Source organism: Mobula hypostoma, chromosome 24 (genome assembly GCF_963921235.1).
Source record: "Mobula hypostoma chromosome 24, sMobHyp1.1, whole genome shotgun sequence".
Taxonomy (NCBI): Eukaryota; Metazoa; Chordata; class Chondrichthyes; order Myliobatiformes; family Myliobatidae; genus Mobula; species Mobula hypostoma.
Window position 1 is genome coordinate 6,389,428 of NC_086120.1, and position 22,860 is coordinate 6,412,287.

Below are 22,860 nucleotides of genomic sequence, written 5' to 3' on the forward strand. Positions count from 1 at the left end.
TGGTTGGAACTAACATAATTTTAATTCTAGCAATGATAGAACTAATATCGGAACAGCACCTTTTGTTTTCTGACAAGAGTATTAAAGAGTGTGTATTGTTAATGCTCTTGAAAAAGCTTGCAATTCTTTTTCTCAGTTAACCCTGAATGTATATGTTACTTCATTTTTAAGGATTTGTCATACAGATACTGAATTGATTCAGGAAGACCAGTATCCCCCCTACCTGTCAGTAAAAGTAAACTCAAGAGTGTGTCCTTTCACGGTAAGCTTTTGTCATCATCTTGCATGGGAGAAAAGAAAATTTCACAACTGGTTGTAAAACTTTAATAAGCAAAGTAGTATCTTTTTATTTTACATGTCTATTTACTTTTTAAAAGGAATTGGTAAAGGTAATAGCATAAAAACAGTTGCTAGTAACAATGGAATGAAACCTAACACATTCTGAAATCATCTTTAAATACCTGTAGCTTATGTTGCTATCTTGCATTGACGTTTTTAAGTTCATATTTGTTGTACAATGCTCCCTGCTCCAACTTTGTTTTTCCTCTGCTTTAATTTTTTAGTTAGTAATGAGCGTGAACACACGACGACAATTTTCGGGCCAGGCAGTTGAATTTTTTTTTACATTCCCAAGATGTGGATGTTGTTAAGAAGGCCAGTACTTAAGCCCATATTTAATAGACCTTGGAAAAGGTAGAGGTGTACTATCTTTAATGACTGCAATCTTTGTGGTGAAAATACTCTCACAATGTTGTTAAACTTTCTAGAATTTTGAACCTCTAAGGGTAAAGAAATGGCAATTGTATTTCTAAATCAGTGTAGTATGAGGCAATGAGGAGAAGTTGCTAATAGAGATATTCTTCACGTCTTTCTGTGCAGTGGAGGTTGTGCACTTGGAAAATGCTATGTAACATCTTTGCCAGGCTGATATAAGGCATTTTCCAGATGGTATGCACTACAGCTACAGTGCTCTGGTGGTCAGTTATGATACTCTGTCTTGGATACTTTGAGCTTTGTTAAAGTGAGTAAAAAAATACCCCCAAGTTCCTGACATGGTTTGTGAAACATCTTTGAGAAGTTATTAATGGATGACTTATGCTAATAGTTACACAGTTTATGTGGCTGATCCTGTAAAGTTTCTGGTTACAAGTTATTCACCTCACTGTCAGAATGTTGGTCACATTATTAAATGTCATAGAGGAGTGATGGCCTAATACTCATGTAATGAATTGTACTTTGCATTTATCAGCCCATACCTATTGTTCAAGTCTTGCTGCATGCTGGACTATCTGAGTAGTTGTAAAAAGCACTGAAAATTACGCAATTGTCCATAAACAATACAACCAACTTCCTCAGCTAATCTAATTTTGCGCTAATGATGGCTAGTTACTAATGATGTGGCTGGCTGGGCCTAAGACATTGATGTCATGAAACCAAGTTGATTGCTTTTCACAGTTGTGACCATTTTATGTTGTGTTTGTTCTGACCAACAACCACAAATGATAATTATAGTTGGGCTAAAGACGTCTTGTTAAGATCTACATCATAGATATGAACATGCTTGAAATTGATGGCTTTTCACTGACATTTCACTGATTTGAAAGGGCTTTGAAAACTTCTAATTTTGGATTTGTAACTTTAAAATTTTGTAGTAAGGGATCTGTAATTTTTATGTCAGCAGCAAAGGTAATGGATTTACTAGTCCCCAGTGAGAATCAGAGAGTCAATTGCTAAGCTACTGTGGTATTCATCAATCTCACAGGCATTTTTAAAAAACCACGACATCACTCCTAAATAATGATACAGATATTTCCTACATTTGGCTGGATTTTGATAATTAAATGTTTCTTGTTAAGTTCCAAGTGAGATTGTTTTTGATTTTTAAACCAACAATAGAGTACACAATAACATTGAAGGCACGTAAGTAATGCTTTTTACCCTATTCTGTCAGAATGAATAGGAAATGATTTGACAAGGAACATTGGAGTTGACCAGTGATTTTATTTTATCAGTGTACATTCTTATCTGTTTTGTGTATGGACGAATCCTGATATTTCAAAAACATTCCTGTGGGCTTTTACCCATTGGAAAAAAGAATCCAATGAAACAACATGGTAAATCACAGCTCCCTTTTAAGGCTAATTGAGATGAAAGATGATGTTTCTGCTAAAGTGTCAATGGTTCAATTTAATATCAGAGAACATATACAATGTACAGCCTGAAATTCTTACTCTTCACAGACATCCACAAAACAGAAAAAACCCCAAAGAATGAATGACAGAAAACATTAGAACAACTTACATGTACAAACAGCAGCAAAGCCCCAACCCTCCCCCTCCCTCCACTTGTTCCAGCAGAATCATCAACCCCCACCACCCACCATACAAGCAATAGTAAAGCCCCCAAAGAAACCATGATCTAGAGTTCATCAAACATTATTGTCCATCCCAACTCTTCGACATCTCAGACAGGCTCTTTCACTAGCGAGAGAGAGATTGAGATCGCTCCTGCAACAATGAGAGGGGAGACCAGCAGCTCGCTGTTTCAATGTTACAATCTGCCACATCGCTTGTCCAAGACAGCAACTCAAGGACCAACAGACTTGCTTACCATCGAGAGAGAGGGAGAGATCGCTCGGGTGCAGGGGTCTTCCAAAAGCAGTGCACACCACTTGCTCTCTCAATACTTCAATCTCGTGTGATGCTTCAGCCTGCAACATCGGCAAGGAACTGAGTCATCCATGGGGCTGCCCCAAAGGGGCATGGCATCCAGGCCACACAGCGAGTCTAAGAATAAGAACCCACCTCCCATGCAGAACCATAGTTTGAGGTGCAGTTATAGATCACACACTGTGACAGGACTCCAGCCATCTAGAAAAGAATAGACAGGCATGAAAGAAGAATAAACTGTTTCGCTAATGAACTGGAAGAAGTCGCCTGGATCTTCGGAAACATCTGCTTCTTTGCTTGATATTTTGAATTATGTTATTTGTTAATTTTTGAATGCTTGCTTGCTATTTGAATGTTTTGCACCTTGGTCCAGAGGAAGGCTGTCTCATTCTGTATCTGAATTGAATTAACTTTATTACTTAGATCCTTCATATATATGAGGAGTAAAAATCTTTGCGTTACATCTCCATCTAAATATGCAATTATAGTAATTTATAATAAATATTATGTACAACAGGATAGTCAATATAACATAGAAATACAGTTGCATCAGAATGAATTAATCAGTCTGATGACCTGGTGGAAGAAGCTGTCCCGGAGCCTGTTGGTCCTGGCTTTTATGCTTCTGTACTGTTTCCCGGATGGTAGCAACGGGAACAGTTTGTGATTGGGGTGACTCGGGTCTCCAATGATCCTTCGGGCCCTTTTTACACATCTGACTTTGTAAATATCCTGAATCATGGGAAGTTCACATCTACAGATGTGCTGGGCTGTCTGCACCACTCTCTGCAGAGTCCTGTGATTGAGGGAGGTACAATTCCCATACCAGGCAGTGATGCAGCCAGTCAGGATGATCTCAATTGTGCCCCTGTAGAAAGTTCTTAGGATTCGGGGGCCCATACCAAACTTCTTCAACTGTCTGAGGTGAAAGAGGCACTGTTGTGCCTTTTTCACCACATAGCCAATATGTACAGACCACGTGAGAATCTCGGTGATTTTTATGCAAAGGAACTTAAAGCTGTTTACCCTCTCAACCCCAGATCCATTGATGTCAATAGGATTTAGCCTGTCTCCATTCCTCCTGTAGTCCACAACCAGCTCCTTTGTTTTTGCCACATTGAGGGAGAGGTTGTTTTCTTGAAACCACTGTGTCATGGTGATGTCTTCTCTGTTGGGTTCCTCATTATTATTTGAGATTAGGCCAATCAGTGTAGTGTCGTCTGCAAATTTAATTATCAGATTGGAGCTGTGGGTGGCGACACAGTCATGGGTATACAGAGCGTAAAGGAGGGGCTTAGTACTCAACCCTGAGGGGCACATGTGTTGAGGATCAAAGGAGCAGAGGTGAGGGAGCCCACTCTTACCACCTGCCGATAATCTGATAGGAAGTCCAGGATCCAGCTACACAAGGCAGGATGAAGGCCTTGTGTATGGTATTGAATGATAATTAAACTTGATTTGATTTGATTTGAACATCTGCCGCCATTGCAAAAACGTCTGGCATTGTAATACATATTTTAAACTATTGGACAATAAGACCAGCGTAAATGAAATGAAAAGGTTCAGATGGGCAGTTCAATGAAAGGAAACAGAATTGGAAATGATATTTAGTAAATTCTATGGGTATATATTTGCAAGCTATTTCACTGTTTTAGGCTCCTTTGAAAGGGGTCACGCTAGGTTACAGAAAAACATCCCAGGTTCATAAATGAAGAATTGCTGAGTAGGTGAGGCTTCAAAGGGATGCCCTTAGCAGTGAAACCTTATCTAAGCAGGCATCAGAGTCTGCAGAAGAGATGAACTGGAAAGGTGAAAAAGCAGAAGATTAATTTGCATGAGCATGTCATCCAGATAAAAAATTTGCAATTAGTGGGTAATTGTTTTCAGCTCTATGATACTTCATTAAAGTACTTAGATTGAGGTTTTTTTTATCACGTACATACAGCATCATGTGCATTAGTGAACACACCTAGGAATGTGCTGGGATCAACCTGCAGGTGTCCCACATTCTGGTGCCATCATAGCATGTCCACAATGCTTGGCAGAGCAACACAAAACACAATGAAACAGAACACAACAAAATAACAACAGCAAACTAAGCCCGTTTCCTTCCTCCCTCCCACTCAGCCCAACACACACACCACACACACAGACTGCCTTGCAGTTCCAGGGCAAGTCTCCACACTTTGGCCATCAGGATAAGATTTTTGAACTTCCAGTCAACTTTTAGCCTCTGATTGTGGGTATCAAGCTCCAGAGTAGCTGATGATGGGATCCCAAACTCCAGAGTAAAACTGTGGGTGTGCTGACTATCTGGCCTTCATGCCAACTCTCACATGGGCACCTGATCCTGGAAACAACCTGGGACAGCCCAACATCCACAAGTGTCCTCACTACCTGTCCACTGGCCTTCATGTAGAGTGGAGGTGTAAACTGTGGATGTGTTGCTACATTTTGCAATGCATGAGCCATTTGAAAACTGTAAGTCTTGCCAGGAGTGAGTCATTGTTTCAGCCAATAAAAAGAAAGGAGGTGTAAGCCGAGCGGCTATTGTTTGAGCAGGTCAGTGTTAGTGGTACGCTTTGGCTCAATAGGCTTGGACAAGAACAGGCGGAGGCTTTAAGTAAGTGTCTAGTAAGTTTTTCTGTTAGAACTTACCTAGTGCACTGAGAATGGATCCAGAGTTACTGGAATGTTCTGTTTGTGAGATGTGGGAACTCTGGGAGACCTCCAGTTAGGTGGCCTTGAGGAGGTGATAGATCGGAGCTACAGGGAGATGGATAGTCACCCCTAAGCTACAGGAGGTAGGCAGCTGGGTGATTCTCAGGAGAGGGAAGGGGAATAGGCAGCCAGTGCAGAGTACACCTGTGGCCATTCCACTTAGTAATAAGCATACCACTTTGGGGGCAAGCAGGTCTCTAGCACTGAGCCTGGTTCTGTGGCTCAGAAGGGAAGCGGGGAGAAGAGGCAACCTGCAGAGATAGGGGATTCATTGGTTAGGGGAACAGAAAGCAGGTTCTGTGGACGAGAACAAGATTTCTGAATGGTTTGTTGCCTCTTGAGTACCAGGGTCAGTGACATCTCAGATCAAGTCTACAGCATTCTTAAGTGGGAGCGTGAACAGCCAGAGGTCATGGTCCATGTTGGTACAAATGACATGAATAGGATGGGTGATGAGGTCCTGTAAAGCGAGTTCAGGCAGTTAGGTGCTAAGTTAAAGGACAAGACCTCCAGGGTTGTAATCTCATGATTGCTACCTGTGTCACGTGCTAATGAATTAGGAAAATCATACAGTTTAACAAGTGGTTAAGGAGTTAGTGCAGAGGTAGGGCTTCAAATATTTGGATCATTGGACCCTCTTCCAGGGAAGGTGGGACCTGTATAGATGGGACAGTCTGCACCTGAACTGAAGGGGAATGATATCCTATCCCAGAGAGAAGGTTTGCTAATGCTGCACAGAAGGAGTTTAAACTAGAGTTGCAGAGGGATGGGAACCAAAGCACCAAAACAGATGGTGGAGTAATTCTGGTGAAAGATGTTATTAAGCCTGCGTGCAAAATCAGCAAACAAAAGGTTGAGCGTGTTGGGACTAATGTTCTGAGCTACATATATTTCAATGCAAGGAGTACTGTAAGAAAGGCGGATGAGCTTAGGGCATGAATCAGCACATAGAATTATGATGTTGTAGCCAATAGTGAGACTTGGTTGCAGGAGGGCTAGGACTGGCACCTAATGTTCTGGGGTTTCGTTGTTTCAGACGTGATAAAGCAGAGGGGATTAAGGAGGGCAGGGTGGCATTACTAGTTAGGGAAAACATGGCAGTGCTCAGTCAGGGCAGACTGGAGAGCTCATCCAGTGAGATTTTGTGAGTAGAACTGAGGAAAAGAAGGGTTATGACCACATTAATAGGGTTATATTATACACCACCCAACAGTCTGCGGGATTTAGAGGAGCAAATAAGTTCAGAGATTGCAGACTATTGCAAGAAACTTAAGAGTTGTTAGAGTAACATACATCAAAGTTGCTGGTGAACGCAGCAGGCCAGGCAGCATCTGTAGGAAGAGGTACAGTCGACGTTTCAGGCCGAGACCCTTCGTCAGGACTAACTGAAGGAAGAGTGAGTAAGGGATTTGAAAGTTGGAGGGGGAGATCCAAAATGATAGGAGGGGGAGGGATAGAGCCAAGAGCTGGACAGGTGATAGGCAAAAGGAATACGAGAGGATCATGGGACAGGAGGTCTGAGAAGAAAGACGGGGGGGGGGGTGACCCAGAGGATGGGCAAGAGGTATATTCAGAGGGAGAAAAAGGAGAGTGAGAGAAAGAATGTGTGCATAAAAATGAGTAATAGATGGAGTATGAGGGGGAGGTGGGGCCTTAGCGGAAGTTAGAGAAGTCGATGTTCATGCCATCAGGTTGGAGGCTACCCAGGTGGAATATAAGGTGTTGTTTCTCCAACCTGAGTGTGGCTTCATCTTTATAGTAGAGGAGGCCGTGGATAGACATGTCAGAATGGGAATGGGATGTGGAATTAAAATGTGTGGCCACTGGGAGATCCTGCTTTCTCTGGCGGACAGAGCGTAGATGTTCAGCAAAGCAGTCTCCCAGTCTGCGTCGGGTCTCGCCAATATATAAAAGGCCACATCGGGAGCACCGGACGCAGTATATCACCCCAGTCGACTCACAGGTGAAGTGATGCCTCACCTGGAAGGACTGTTTGGGGCCCTGAATGGTGGTAAGGGAGGAAGTGTAAGGGCATGTGTAGCACTTGTTCCGCTTACACGGATAAGTGCCAGGAGGGAGATCAGTGGGGAGGGATGGAGGGGACGAATGGACAAGGGAGTTGTGTAGGGAGTGATCCCTGCGGAATGCAGAGAGAGCGGGGGAGGGAAAGATGTGCTTAGTGGTGGGATCCCGTTGGAGGTGGCAGAAGTTACGGAGAATAATATGTTGGACCCGGAGGCTGGTGGGGTGGTAGGTGAGGACCAGGGGAACCCTATTCCTAGTGGGGTGGCGGGAGGATGGAGTGAGAGCAGATGTACGTGAAATGGGGGAGATGCGTTTAAGAGCAGAGTTGATAGTGGAGGAAGGGAAGCCCCTTTCTTTAAAAAAGGAAGACATCTCCCTCGTCCTAGAATGAAAAGCCTCATCCTGAGAGCAGATGCGGCAGAGACGGAGGAATTGCGAGAAGGGGATGGCGTTTTTGCAAGAGACAGGGTGAGAAGAGGAATAGTCCAGATAGCTGTGAGAGTCAGTAGGCTTATAGTGGACATCAGTGGATAAGCTGTCTCCAGAGACAGAGACAGAAAGATCTAGAAAGGGGGGGAGTTGTCGGAAATGGACCAGGTAAACTTGAGGGCAGGGTGAAAGTTGGAGGCAAAGTTAATAAAGTCAACGAATTCTGCATGCGTGCAGGAAGCAGCGCCAATGCAGTCATCGATGTAGCGAAGGAAAAGTGGGGGGCAGATACCAGAATAGGCACGGAACATAGATTGTTCCACAAACCGAACAAAAAGGCAGGCATAGCTAGGACCCATACGGGTGCCCATAGCTACACCTTTAGTTTGGAGGAAGTGGGAGGAGCCAAAGGAGAAATTATTAAGAGTAAGGACTAATTCCGCTAGACGGAGCAGAGTGGTGGTAGAGGGGAACTGATTAGGTCTGGAATCCAAAAAGAAGCGTAGAGCTTTGAGACCTTCCTGATGGGGGATGGAAGTATATAAGGACTGGACATCCATGGTGAAAATAAAGCGGTGGGGGCCAGGGAACTTAAAATCATCGAAAAGTTTAAGAGCGTGAGAAGTGTCACGAACATAGGTCGGAAGGGATTGAACAAGGGGTGATAAAACAGTGTCGAGATATGCAGAAATGAGTTCGATGGGGCAGGAGCAAGCTGAGACAATAGGTCAGCCAGGACAGGCAGGTTTGTGGATCTTGGGTAGGAGGTAGAAACGGGAAGTGCGGGGTGTGGGAACTATAAGGTTGGTAGCAGTGGATGGGAGATCCCCTGAGCAGATAAAGTCAGTGATGGTGTGGGAGATAATGGCCTGGTGCTCCTTAGTGGGGTCACGATCGAGGGGTAAATAAGAGGAGGTATCCGCGAGTTGTCGCTGTGCCTCGGCAAGGTAGAGGTCAGTACGCCAGACTACAACAGCACCCCCCTTATCGGCGGGTTTAATAATAAGGTTAGGATTAGTGCGGAGGGAGTGGAGAGCAGAGCGTTCCGAAGGTGTGAGGTTGGAATGGGGACAAGGTGCGGTGAAGTCGAGACGGTTGATGTCCCGTCGGCAGTTAGCAATAAAGAGATCCAGAGCAGGCAGAAGACCAGAGCGGGGTGTCCATGAAGAAGAGGAGGGTTGAAGACGGGAGAAGGGGTCATCGGTGGGGGTGGAAGAGTCCTTGCCGAAGAAGTAGGCTCGGAGACGGAGACGGCGGGAGAAGAGTTCCGCATCATGGCGAACACGGAACTCGCTGAGGTGTGGGCGAAGGGGGACAAACGTGAGGCCCTTACTGAGAACAGAGCGTTCTGCCTCCGACAGTTGAAGGTCGGAGGGGATGGTAAAGACCCGGCACGGATGAGAGCTGGGATCAGAGGGGGGAGGGGGGAGGCTGGTGGTGTCAGTGGAGAGGGGAGGTTTGGGGTGAGAGGAAGATGGAGCCTCTGAGGGCCCAGGAGTTGACGGTGGGATCTGAGGAAGACGGGGCTGCGGAGTGGTGGTGGAAGGGGAGATGGGAGTCACAATAGCAGCACATAAAGACCCGGCCTGGAGTTCAAGGCTGGAGTCGCAGTTGGTGGTTGCGCAATCACTTCGAATGTGAATTTATTTGTTATAGTAGGTGATTTTAATTTTCCACGTATTGATTGAGACTCCCATACTGTAAAAGGGCTGGATGGGAAAGAGTTTTTCAAATGTGTTAAGTAACGTTTCCGTAATCAGTACATAGAATACCCAACTTGAGAGAGGGTGATACTAGATCTCCTGTTAGGGAATGAGACAGAGCTGGTGACAGAAGTTTGTGTAGGGGAACACTTTGAACATAATACCATTAATTTCAAGGTAATTATGGAACAGGGTAGGTCTGATCCTCCGGTTGAGATTCCGAACTGGAGAAAGACCAATTTTGATGGTATCAGAGACAATCTAGCAAGTATGGTTTGGGACAGGCTGGTTTCTGGCAAAGGTGTAACTGAAAGGCCTTCAAAAGTGAAATTTTGAGAGTACAAGAGTTTGGATAAAACACAAGAATAACAGGTTTTTGAGGGATATTGAGGTCCTGGTTAAGAAAAAGGAGGTGCAAAGCAGATATAGGCAGGCAGAAATAAATGGAAGTACTTTAGGTGTATATGAAATGCAAGAGAACATTTAAAGAACGAAATCAGGAAGCTAAAAGAAGAGAGATTGCTGTAGCAGATAAGGTAAAAGAGAATCCTAAGCATTTCTACAGACATATTGAGAGCAAAAGAATAACAAGGGACCAAATTGGTGCTCTGGAAGATCAGTGTTAATCTATGCGTGGAGCTGGAAGAGATGGGGAAATTATAAATTGATTTTTTGCATCTGTATTTACTCGGGAGATGGATAGTCTATAGAAGTGAGACAAAGCAATAGTGAGGTCATGGACAATATACAGATTACAGAGGAGGAGATATTTGGTGACTTGAGGCAAATTAGGGTGGACGTTACCTCAGACCCTTTCGGAGGCTAGTGCAGAAATTGCAGGGAGCAGAGGTATTTAAAACATCCTTAACCACAGGTGAGAAGCTGGAAGATTGTAGGATTGTTGTTCCATTGTTTCAATAGGTACATTTAATGTCAGAGAAATGTATACTATATACATTGGGGGTGTTGTGGATAATGTGGAGGGCTGTCAGAGGTTACAGCAGGACATTGATAGGATGCAAAACTGGGCTGAGAATTGGCAGTTGGAGTTCAACCCAGATAAGTGTGAAGTGGTTCATTTTGGTAGGTCAAATATGATGGCAGAATATAGTATTAATGGTAAGACTCCTGGCAGTGTGGAGGATCAGAGGAATCTTGGGGTCCGAGTCCATAGGACACTCAAAGCAGCTGCGCAAGTTGACTCTGTGGTTAAGAAGGCACACAGTGTATTGGCCTTCTTCAATCGTGGAATTGAATTTAGGAGCCGAGAAGTAATGTTGCAGCTATATAGCACCCTGGTCAGACCCCACTTGGAATACTGAGCTCAGTTCTGGTCGCCTCACTACAGGAAGGACGTGGAAACCATCGGAAGGGTGCAGGGGAGATTTACAAGGATGATGCCTGGATTGGGGAGCATTGCTTATGTAAACAGGTTGAATGAACTTAGCCTTTTCTCCTTGGAGCGATGGAGGATGAGAGGTGACCTGATAGAGATGTATAAGATGATGAGAGGCACCGATCGTGTGGATAGTCAGAGGCTTTTTCCCAGAGCTGAAATGGCTGCCACAAGAGGGCATAGTTTTAAGGTGCTTGGGAGTAGGTACAGAGGAGATGTCAGGGGTAAGTTTTTTACACAGAGAGTGGTGAGTGCATGGAATGGGCTGCCGGCAGCGGTGGTGGAGGTGGATACAATAGGGTCTTTTAAGAGACTTGGATAGGTAGAAAAATAGAGAGCTGTGAGTAACCCTAGTAATTTCTAAGTTAGGGAGATGTTCGGCACAACTTTATAGGCCGAAGGGCCTGTATTGTGATGTAGGTTTTCTATGTTTCTACATCCTGAAATTCTTTTTCTTCACAAACATCCACAAAAACAGAGGAGTGCCCCAAAGAATGAATGACAGTTAAATGTTCAAACCTCAAAGCAACACCCACCACCACCACCAGCAAAAAAGCATCAGCACCTCCCATCGAGCACTCAAACGTGCAGCAAAGTATCAATAAAGACACAGACTTGCAGTACCCCAAAGTCTACTCATTCACCAGCAATTCAACATACCACAGGCTCTCTCTTTCCCTAATAAGAGAAGAAGAGGTGTCCCCATTTCACAGCGAGATGGGAGACATAACAAAGCAACTCACTGATTTATGGTATTAAAAGTCTGTTGCGTTGCTTTTTCCAAACTCTGTGCCCAAAGAACTCAGGTCTCTAGGCACATAACCAGCAGCCAGCTTGCTGCTTACAATCTTCCATCTCCCACGAAGTATCAGGCGGCAGCACTGGCCTTGAATCCGCCCGTCTCCAGAGCCCATAAAAATCTGACACCCTGAAGGCACGCTTGTCTTCTAGGCTGCATCCTTGGCATATCGAAAAGCAGCTGGTGGTGAAGTCCCAACAGCGGGTCCCATTTCTGCAAAGAATTGAAGTCAGCGTGTAACTCCAGGTCGGGGTCTTCAAAAGAGACTTGAAAGGGGAAAAAAGAGCTATCAAAGATAAAATAGAGCTGTTTCTGAAGATGCACGCAAAGGAGCTGCTGTTAGGCGCCGTTGTCTTCATAAACTCAGCCTCCTGTCCTGTTTAAGGAAGGCTCTAAGAAAAAGCCAGAAAATTATAGGCTGGTGAGCCTGACATCAGTAGTGGAGAAAATATCGGAAGGCATTCTAAGGGACCAGATGTATAAGTATTTGGATAGACGGGCACTGATCAATGATAGTCAACATAGCTTGTGCGTGGTAGGTCGTGTCTAACCAATCTTATAGAGTTTTTAAGGAAGTTACCAGAAAAGTTGATGAATGCAATGCAGTGGATGTTGTTTACACAGACTTTAAAAAGGCCTTTGACCCGGTCCCGCATTGGACATTGGTCAGGAAGGTTTAGTCACTCGGCATTCGCAATGAAGTAGTAAATTGGATTAGACATTGGCTTTGCAGAAAAAGCCAGAGAGTGGTTGCAGATGGCTGCCTCTCTGTCTGGAGACCTGTAACTAACGGAGTTGACCAAGTAGCTGTTCTTTTGTGGTGGGAGGAAAAAAAGCTTTAATTATAGGAAATATGGGTTTGGAGACAAAGAGTTCACTGACTCTTGGCTATTGTTGCTTAAAATTTGTAATTGACAATAGAATTGAACTTATTGGGTTTGCATATAAGTAGCTGGTATCAATAGAACATAGAATAGTACAGTACAGAAACAGGCCATTCAGCCCACAATATTGTGCTGAACCAGCTAAAAAGCAAATCAAAAACACCCAAACACTAATCCCTCCTACTTGCACATTGTCCCTATCTGTCACCTTCCTTACATCCATATTGACTATCCAAACATCTCTTAAAAGCCTGTAATGTATTTGCCTCTACCACCATAACTGGCAGCACATTCCAGGCATCCACAACTCTTGCTCCTTACGTCCCCTTTGAGCCTAACCCCTCTCACATTCAACACATGTCCTCTGGTATTAGACTTTTCAACCCTGAGAAACAGCTATTCCCTCTCTACTCTATCTGTGCCTCTCTTGTAAATCTCTATCTGATCTTCCCTCAGCCTCTGTCACTCCAGAGAAAACAACCCAAGTTTATCCAGCCTCTGATGATAGCACATGCCATCTAAACCAGGCAGCATCCTGGTAATCCTCTACTGCACCCTCTACAAAACGTCAATATCTTTCCTATAGTGAGGCGACCAGAACTGTATGCAATAATCCAGATGTGGCCCAACCAGAGCTTTGTAAAGTTGCAACATAACTGCTTGACTTTCGAACTCAATCCCTCGACTAATAAAAGCAAGCACTCCATAAGCATCCTTATCAACGTGTGTAGCCACTTTCAGTGAGCTATGAACTTGGATCCCAAGATCTCTCCACTCAGAAACACTGTTAAGGATCTTGCCCTTAACAGTGTCTGTCTGTTTGCATTTACCCTACCAAGGTGCAACACCTCACATTTATCAGGGGTAAGTTCCATCTGTCATTTCTATGCCCATAGCTACTACTGATCTACATCACACTGTATTCTTCGTCAGTCTTCAACACTATCCACAACTCTACTAATCTTGGTATTATCCACAAACTGAACAACCCACCCATCTACATTTTCATCCAGGTCATTTATATACATCTCAAATAGCAGAGGTCGCAGCACAGATCCCTGTGGGCCTCCACTGATTACAGACCTCCAGCTCAAATAAGTCCCTGCAACCATTACCCTCTGTCTTCGATGTGCAAGCCACTTCTGAATCCAAACAAACAATTCACTATGGACCCCATGCATCTTTACCTTCTGTATTAGCTTCCCATGACGACTTTGTCAAAAGCCTTACTAAAATCCATGTAGATAACATCCACTGCCCTACTCTCATCAAATCTCTCGTCACCTTGTCAAAAAACTCAATCAAGCTGGTAAGACACAACCTGCCCTGCACAAAGCCTTGCTGGCTTCCCCTAATTAGGCCATGGGTTTCCAAGTGCTAATATATCCTATCCCTAAGGATTTTCTTCAGCAATTTCCCTACAACTGATGTGAGACTCACTGATTTATAGTTCCCAGAATTTTCCCTTGTTTCCTTCTTAAATAGAAGTACATTAGCCACTTGCCAGCCCTCCAGGACCTCACCTGTGGCTAGACAGTACACGAAGATACTGTCAAGGCCGCAGCAATTTTGAATCTTGCCTCCTTCAATAATCTAGGGTAAATCCAATCAGGCCCCAGGGACTTATCTGCCTTAATACTCATTAGGAAGCCCAACATTTCCTCCTCCTCAACCTCTGAATGCCCTAACATATTTATACACTCAGCACTGATCTTCTGGTCCTCCGTATCCTTTTCCTTGATGAATACTGAACTAAGGTACTCATTAAGTACTTCACTCACTTTCTTTGCATCCAAACATCCCCCCTTTATCCTTGTGATCCCACTCTCTCCCCAGTTATCCTCTTGCTCTTGATGTATGTATCGAATACCTTGGGATTCACCTTGATCCTACTTGCCAAGGACTTCTTGTGGCCTCTCTTGGCTTTCCTGATTTCCTTCTTCTTTTCTGGCTCGTTTATACTCCCTGTGTGCTTCGTTTGATCCTAACTTCTGAAGCTTTATGTACTTTTCCTTTTTATTCTTGATTAAATTCATCACCTTTCTGGATATCCAAGGCTCTCTTATATTTCCATCCCTGTCCTTCCTCCTAACAGGAACATAGCTTTCCTGTACTCTCTGCAATTGATCTTAAACACCCTCCACTTATCTGATGTGGACTTGACAGAGAAAAGGTGTTCCCAATTAATGCTTCTTAGTTTCTGCCTAATTTCCTCATATTTTGCTCCACTGCAGTTTAGAACTCTCCCACAAGGACCATACCTATCTTGATCTGTAGCTATCCTGAAAGTTGAGGAGTTGTGGTCACTGTTCCCTAATTGCTAACCTCTGCCTCTCTGTGGCTATCCATCCCACAGGATGATGATGGTTCCTTTCAGTCAGTTAGTGGGGTGGTACCCCACTCCTCAGAAAGGAACAGCGTGTGCGTGAGTGGATTTTAGGCGTGTAGGGGGTTGCGCAGGTCCAGACCCACCCTCTCGACATCCCCTCCGGAATCCAGCGGCATGGTGTGCAGTTTTGGTCTCCAAATTTGAGGAAGGACATTCTTGCTATGGAGGGAGTGCAGCGTAGGTTCACTGGGTTAATTCCAGGGATGACGGGAGTGTCATATGTTGAAAGACTGGAGCGACTAGGCTTGTATACACTGGAATCTAGAAGGATGAGAGGGGATCTGATTGAAACATATAAGATTATTAAGGGTGCACACACCTGCCGAAGGGTCTCGGCCTGAAACCTTGACTGTACCTCTTCCAATAGATGCTGCCTGGCCTGCTGCGTTCACCAGCAACTTAAAATTATTAAGGGATTGGACAGACTAGAGGCAGGAAACATATCCCCGATGTTGGGGGAGTCCAGAACCAGAGGCCACAGTTTAAGAATAAGGGGTGGACCATTTAGAACAGAGTTGAGGAAAAACTTTTTCACACAGAGGGTTGTGGAACTGTGGAATGCTCTGCCTAAGAAGGCAGTGGAGGCCAATTCTCTGGATTCTTTCAAGAAAGCATTAGATAGAGCTCTTAAAGATAACGGAGTCAAGGGATATGGGGAGAAGGCAGGAACAGGGTACTAATTGTGGATGATCAGCCATGATCACAGTGAATGGCGGTGCTGGCTCAAAGGGTTGAATGGCCTACTTCTGCACCTATTGTCTGTTGTGGAGTCCAAGACGGCTGGGGGAAGTTCTGTTGCAGTGAATGGCCAGAGCAAGCTTTGATGCAAGGGATGCCCTTTCCACGCTTCACGGCACGTGTTTGCTAGATGGCCGTTGACTCTACGAGAGGGTTCATCCGCCCTTTGACAGGTCTTATATTTTGTCCTGCAAGCCTGGAGGGGGAGCCGGTTTAGTGGCCAACCATGCAACAGGTAGTACTGGGTTACATGATACCAGTAGCACTCTGACAAGTGACCTGACCAGAAATGGCCGGGCCCATTACCCAATACCAGATCCAGTACGGACCCGCCGCTCGTTGGACCATCCACATATTGATTTAAAAATCCTTCCTGGATGCAGAAATTCTGCCACATTTAAAGCCTTGCCCTAAGAAGGTGTATATTAGGAAAGTTGAAATCTCCCATGACAGCAACCCTATTATTTTTACACATTTCCTTAATTTGATTACATATCTGTTTTTCAAAGTCCCAATGGCTATTTGGGGGGTGGGGGGGCATCTGTTGTACAATCCCATCAGTGTGATTGCACCCTTTCTATCACTGAGTTCTTCCCAAATGGACTCGATATCTGAACCCCTCCATTATGTCCCCCATGAGTGCAGCAGTGATATTGTCCCTGGTTACTAGTGTAATTTATAACTTGTGTTAATAAATCATAAAATTGTGACAAGGAAAATTTTTTTTTCTACTTTGAAGCAGCAAAGAAGAATCATCACTTTGGTGCCAGCATCCGACTTGCATGCTACGGTATTGAATTTGTCTTGCAAACATCCATAAAAGGATAGCCTTTGCCATCAGACAAAATTCTAACCTTTGTTCTAAAATTGGCTCAGACTTGCAAGCTGAAAGTATAGCTTAGTGTTGCGACAGATATGTTGGCCTAAGGTTTGGATCTTTGAAAGCTAGAAGCAGCTTGAATGTCAATTGCTTTAATAACAATGGTTGGACTTAAACTTTATTGCCAGATATTTTAATCCTCTGTATTTTTCATTTAAGAGTTACTTTTCATCAAGAAGACCTGGAGTAGAACCAAAAAGACCTTGTCGACCCATTGATGTTACACCTCTTCTCAATTTGACATCTCGTGGAGCTAACTATGTAAAAGTATTTTGGGGCCATTTTACTCAGGTATGATTATGTGCGATGTGATCATTTAGAATCGATACTTTAGCAATAGTATCACCAGCCTCTAGTATTGCAAGTAATACGTTAACTGGTGTAGGGACAGAATCAGGATTTAATTTGAAGGAGATTTGTGGCTGTTCAATGAATGAAACTATCCTCTTTGGTTATTTCTTGTAGCGATATTCTGTGGTACTAAACCTGGTAAGGCAGCACAGAGCTGCAGAATTGTTGCGTAAACTTCAAGTAAATGAAACCCGAGCCTCTGAAGTGTCCAGGGAGCTAAGTAAGTACTTAGTCCCATTATATTAAGTGTGTGCAATGGAGTAATTAGTAATATTGTAACTTGATTTTGCTTAACAAAAAAAAAATCATACTAGGAGCACCGTTTCTCGGTTAAGCTAGGATAATTGCAATTTTGCTTTTGTTGAAAAGTTTTGGTAAATTAAATTATCTTTTTTTTCTTCATTAAAGTTCGCAAAAAGCTTCAGCTGGAACCTGATAATGACGTTACCACAACTGGCCTTCGTGTCTCTCTTATGTGTAGCGTATGTATTCCTTCCTGTGACAATATGTCTTAAAATTAGTAAAAGATTTGCAAAAATTACTTTAATACTTAGACACTACTTTTAAACACTACTGACAAGGTAATAAATATAATTGCTTTTTTAATTAAAAGAAAAACTAAATATTTCTTCACATTTGAAATACTACTTGTAAAGATCATGTGTAACTTAGATTGAGAGCAATCATTTTTTTTCAATTTGCACTCCTTAGTAAAGAGAGAGTTTAATGTTATCAATAATATACTTTGGAAATCAATGAAAGAATGGGGGAACTAGTATCTGGTAGGGGGATTGAGGTCTTGAATGAATTCCTTGCATGAAGCAGTGTATATGCTAATAAGAATGAATACAGCGATGAGCCTGGTGGAAATAATAACTCAGGTTAAGAGTCCGAGAATATGGCAGCGTCAGCAGGAAGGAAAAAAGTTTAGATTTCAGATTTATTTATCATATGTACATGGAAATGTACAGTGAAATACATTTTTTTCATTAACAAACAACACTGAAGGCTGTGCTGGGGGCAGCCCACAATGGTCACCACACATTCTGTTGCCAACATAGCATGCCGACCATGCTCGGTGGAATTACACAGAACACAATAATACTGGACATACCAAGCGATAAAGCAGCAACAGAGAAACAAGCCCTATTCCTCCCTACCTTCAACTCACCTACACACATATACAGTACTCTAACCCCAGGACAGACTATCTTCGGGCTCCAGACTTCAGCAGACTTGTGGATCGCAGATGTTGGGTCTTCAACTTCCCCAGTGGACTTGCAGAGATTCACAGACCCAGGATTCAGCCATCGGGCCTCACTTCTGGACTTGCAGTCAATCTTTGGGCTTAAATCTGGCCTTCCACGACCTTCAGGCTTTGATCTTTAGTATCAACTCAGGACTCACTAATGACAGGACCCTAAACACTAAGTCTTTAACTCTGTTCTCACTATTTGCATGCCTGCCCTCATCCTTGACAGTCTGCTGGCCCGATATCCAATCATGTATGTATTGCTGGTCTTCAAATGCGGAGCAGAGGCTTAGACTCCAAATGGTCATCTAATTCCCCCACCTCCCAGTCCCTAACCCTAACTCGACCCCTAACTCCCCTCTCTGTCCTCAGAACCATCCTTATGAACCTTAAAAAAAACTAAACCACGAGCTTGACGGAGACCACAGCTCAGTGCCATCTTGAGATGATTGTTTCAGAAGCTTTGATAGCAGTGGAGATGAAGCTGTGATAATGTCAGGATATCTTGGCTTTCACACTCCTGTGTCTTCTCCCAGAAGATAGAAAAGACAAAAGGGAATGACCAGGGTGGTTGATGTCCTGGATTATATTATTGGTCTTCCTGAAGCAATGCATCCTGGAGGTGGACTCCATGGAAGGAAGTGACAAGCCTGTGATGAACTGGGCCATATTAGCAACTCTTGGCAGGTTCTGTCGGTTTAGAACAGAGAAGTTTCCATTACCAGGCTGAGATCCAACCTATCTAGATACTTTATATGATGCATCTGTAGAAATTCAAGAGAATCCTTGTAGATAAGTTACATCTTCTCAGACTCCTGAAAAAATAACTACACTAATGCACTTTCTTGATAACCACATCAATGTGGAAAAATCACGTGAGGTTGCTGGTGATATGGATGGGAAAGAACTTGAATCTGTTTCAGTTGATGAGGGCTGAGTTGTGTTCATCAAACCAGCTAATCCTGCTTGTTTAGGTCAACAACTAACTTCCATTTTGATGTTAAGGGCGAGGTGACTGTTCTGATACCATGACACAGGTTCACAATCTGCTTTCTGTGTACTCTATCTCATCATTGCCAATAGTAGTGGTATCATCAGCAAACATGAAGGTCATGTTTACACTGTAACTGGTCACAGAGTCATTGGTATACAGTGAGTAGATCAGGGATTTGAGCATACAACTCTGGGAATCGGATCACCAGGATGATGCAATATGACCTGGTTGGCTGAAATAATCAGGTCAACCACAATCTTAGTAAATGATGGAGTGGTTTTAGGGGTCCAAGAAGCCCATTCCTGCTTTGAATTTTTATGTAGTTTTGCTGTCTGGAAATTAGTACTTACCCTATTTATGCCCCTCATAATTTTGTATATCTTTATCAGGTCTCCCCTCAGACTCCTCAACTCCAAGGAAAACAAACCCATGTGGTCCATCTTCATAACTGAAACATTTTTTGCCAGTACTAGATAGTTGTAGGAATGGGGCAGTGCTAGATCTAATCCCAGGAAAGGAAGCCAGGAAAGTGGATATAGCAGTTCAAAAATCATGTTATTGAATCTTACTGCATTAATAAAAGGGGACTCGTTTCTAATCTTTTTCTAATTTTGTTGCTTAACAGCTTGGTAAGATGCGTCTTTCAGTGCCCTGCCGTGGTATTACCTGCACACATTTACAGTGTTTTGATGCAGCTCTATATATTCAGATGAATGAAAAAAAACCTACGTGGATGTGCCCCGTGTGTGACAAGCCAGCCCCTTATGAACTGTTGTTTGTAGATCAGTAAGTATTATTATTGCAAACCTACAGTACTGTTTTCAATGCTATTCTGGAAGTGACTGGTTTCACACTGGCTGTTTGATTGGGCTATCTGATGAAATGGATAAACCAAGTTTTCCCTCCATCTCCCCTCCACAAAAAAGAATATGTTAACACTTCTATGTGCATCTTCTCATTGTCCAAACAGACTGTACCTCTTGCGTGACCAGCTTCAGGTCGGGAGGCAGTTGGACAAAGCATCTCTAACCCAACAGCACCCAGCACCAGGTGGGATTTTTGTGGCTTTATTTTCCACAAGCACTGATTTAGTGGGGACTGTCTGAAAGAGCGGATCAGTGAAAGGCTAGGTTGGAAGCGGTAGTTCACCTGGGTTAGTTTTGACTCAGTTGAAGTGAAGCTTCTCCTATGTGTGGTCATCCTTTTATTGTGAACTATTTCACTGCAGTCTCATTGATTACCCCACATTGAAATGCTAGAAAAAGAAGGAAAATTTCATTCTTAAGGGAAAATTGGACAAGATCCTTTATGGAAATGCTAATTTATTTTTCTCTCTCGGATTCATTCCACCAAAGTATTCAATTCACTGTATTCCCAACAATTTTACCTCTCCATTGGTTAAATTTGTGGAACCTTTCTGTGAACATAGCTGACCTATTTATGATTCATATCGTACAGAGAATAGTGAAACGTGTATAATTTAATCTATTAAATGTATAGTTTGTTTTTCCTTTCTTCCATTTATAATTTATTCACCTGTAGGATTAGCCTCTTTAGTACATTCTTTTTTGGTGATGTACCTTCCAAAGAGCTAGAAAGCTATGTCCACTTGTTCCTCCTTATCTGTTCTGCTAGTCACATCCTCAGAACCATAGCAGATTAGTCAAACATGATTTTCCTTTCAGAAATCTTCATGGGTTCTGCTCAGTTCTGTTATTCTTTTGTAGAAGTTTTACTACTTTCTACTGTTACATCACTATTTTGTTTACTGTGTGCCACCATCTGTGGTGGTTTTATTCCGGCATTGGTACAAATCATATGAATGATGATTGAAGTGCTTGGAGTTCTGATTGAAAAATGCAGTTTTGCTTTAATGGCGGACTAGCCTGAGAGACAGCTCTTTCAATTTTGATGCAAAGGTTCCAGGTAAAGGTAAGGAGGTCTTTGCTGGATTAACAGGCTGGATCTACAAATGATGTGTTAATGTACGCAACATTATGTGTAACTTGTTATGTACAATGCCATGATTAGGAAAAAAATCACTTTGCTATCTCCTCAGAGTAGAGTTGAGATGATGGTGATAATTGGATTGCTTGAAGAATAAACACATTTTTATTTTCTAGGCTGTTTTTAGATATATTGAAGGAGTGTGAAGATGCTACTGAAGTTCAGTTTAAGGATGATGGCAGCTGGTCTCCAATAAAGCCAGACAAACAGCCTCAGAAGAACTTCGGAACCAAATGTTCAGTAGTGGAATTAGATGGTTTGTCTCTTTTTAACTTCTGTCCTATTGATGTGATAATTGGTGAAACATGATTTATAAGTTACAAATCAGCTACTCTATAAAGAAGGGAACAGAAATTTTTGTGCTTACGAAGGTGTTGTAAAATACAACACACTTAGTGTTCCTTACTGTTGTGACACTGCTTGATGCTGAATATTGCTCCTTCATTATATCTTCTATCTTGAAATTAACTTTGAGATACTTTTGATTGTATTGATGTGGTGTTTACAGGAATAGCTATTCCTTTTGTATCTGAAGGAAGCTGGGGGAGTTTTTGTGCTGTAGTTTCACACCAGAAAAGGAATTGTGGTGACTGCATATTGGCTCTTTTTCACTTGCTAATGTACTGGTATGGAATCACAATAGATTGCATTTCAATCCAGATGCCAACATGAAAGAAGCAATATGTAATGTTCCTTTGGTTGCTCATTTTTAATTTCTGCCCATTTTTACTCTTGATTGCTTTCCTGGCATGCTAGTACACTTACTGGATATTAGATGTACCACAGTTTGCATATAATTGACATCAATCCAGTGCTTCCTGTCATTTTCCCCCTCTTCCCTGCTCATCTTTGGAAGGGAAAACATGTGCAATTGATACTTCTGTGATTATCAGAGAGCAATTATTTTAATCGAGATGTGCCAGTCATTGCAGTTGTTCCACATGACAGCGTGCAGAGCTTAGTCACAATTGGCTGTTGTATATTTGGCATTATTCAACCAGGTGTTGGATTGATTAATGATCGAATTATTTGTAATTGAATATTGAAGCAGTCTAGTTAAAATTTGGATAACTTAATGGGCTGATTGGTGGCAAGTAGCATTTGCGCTGCCCAAGCATCTGACAATACCATAACCAATTGGCCACTTCCCCATGACATTATAATCACTGTGGAATTCCAATCCTAAATTAACATCCTATCATTATAGACCAGAAACTTAATTAGGGTCAAACCCTATCTACTGTTTACTACAGGCAAAAATGAGATAAATTGTATACTATGGCTCACCTGATTTCCCAGAATCCTTTCATTATCTACAAATTAGGATGCTGAAGGAATATTATCACCACTGTCTGGATGAGTGAACTTGAAACAGTATTAAAGACTAGAGACGTAGGCTATTTTCTAAACAGAGAGCAATTTAGAAATCAGAGGTGTCCTAGTGCAGAATTCCCTAAATGTTAGCTTACAGGTTGAGTCGTTGATAAGGAAGGCAAATGCAATGTTAGCACTCATTTCGAGGGGACTAGAATATAAGAGCAAGGAGGTAATGCAAAGGTTTTATAGGGCATTGATCAGACTGCACTTAGGAGTATTGTGATAAATTTTAGGCACCTGATCTAA

At 42.8% G+C, this 22,860-nt stretch overlaps 1 protein-coding gene across 4 annotated transcripts in view; it reads left to right on the forward strand.

Moving 5' to 3' along the window:
• Positions 1-22,860, forward strand: part of LOC134337375 (E3 SUMO-protein ligase PIAS4-like) — a 120,928-nt gene that overhangs the window by 87,591 nt on the left and 10,477 nt on the right. For 3 of the 4 annotated variants that reach the window (XM_063032334.1, XM_063032337.1, XM_063032336.1), the window contains 6 exons: positions 172-262; positions 16,793-16,924; positions 17,099-17,204; positions 17,393-17,466; positions 19,856-20,016; positions 21,354-21,493. In XM_063032334.1, the coding sequence (XP_062888404.1) occupies positions 172-262; positions 16,793-16,924; positions 17,099-17,204; positions 17,393-17,466; positions 19,856-20,016; positions 21,354-21,493 (704 nt within the window). Of the gene's footprint in view, positions 1-171; positions 263-16,792; positions 16,925-17,098; positions 17,205-17,392; positions 17,467-19,855; positions 20,017-20,200; positions 20,281-21,353; positions 21,494-22,860 lie in introns of those variants that run through there. The other variant, XM_063032335.1, reaches the window with a different exon arrangement.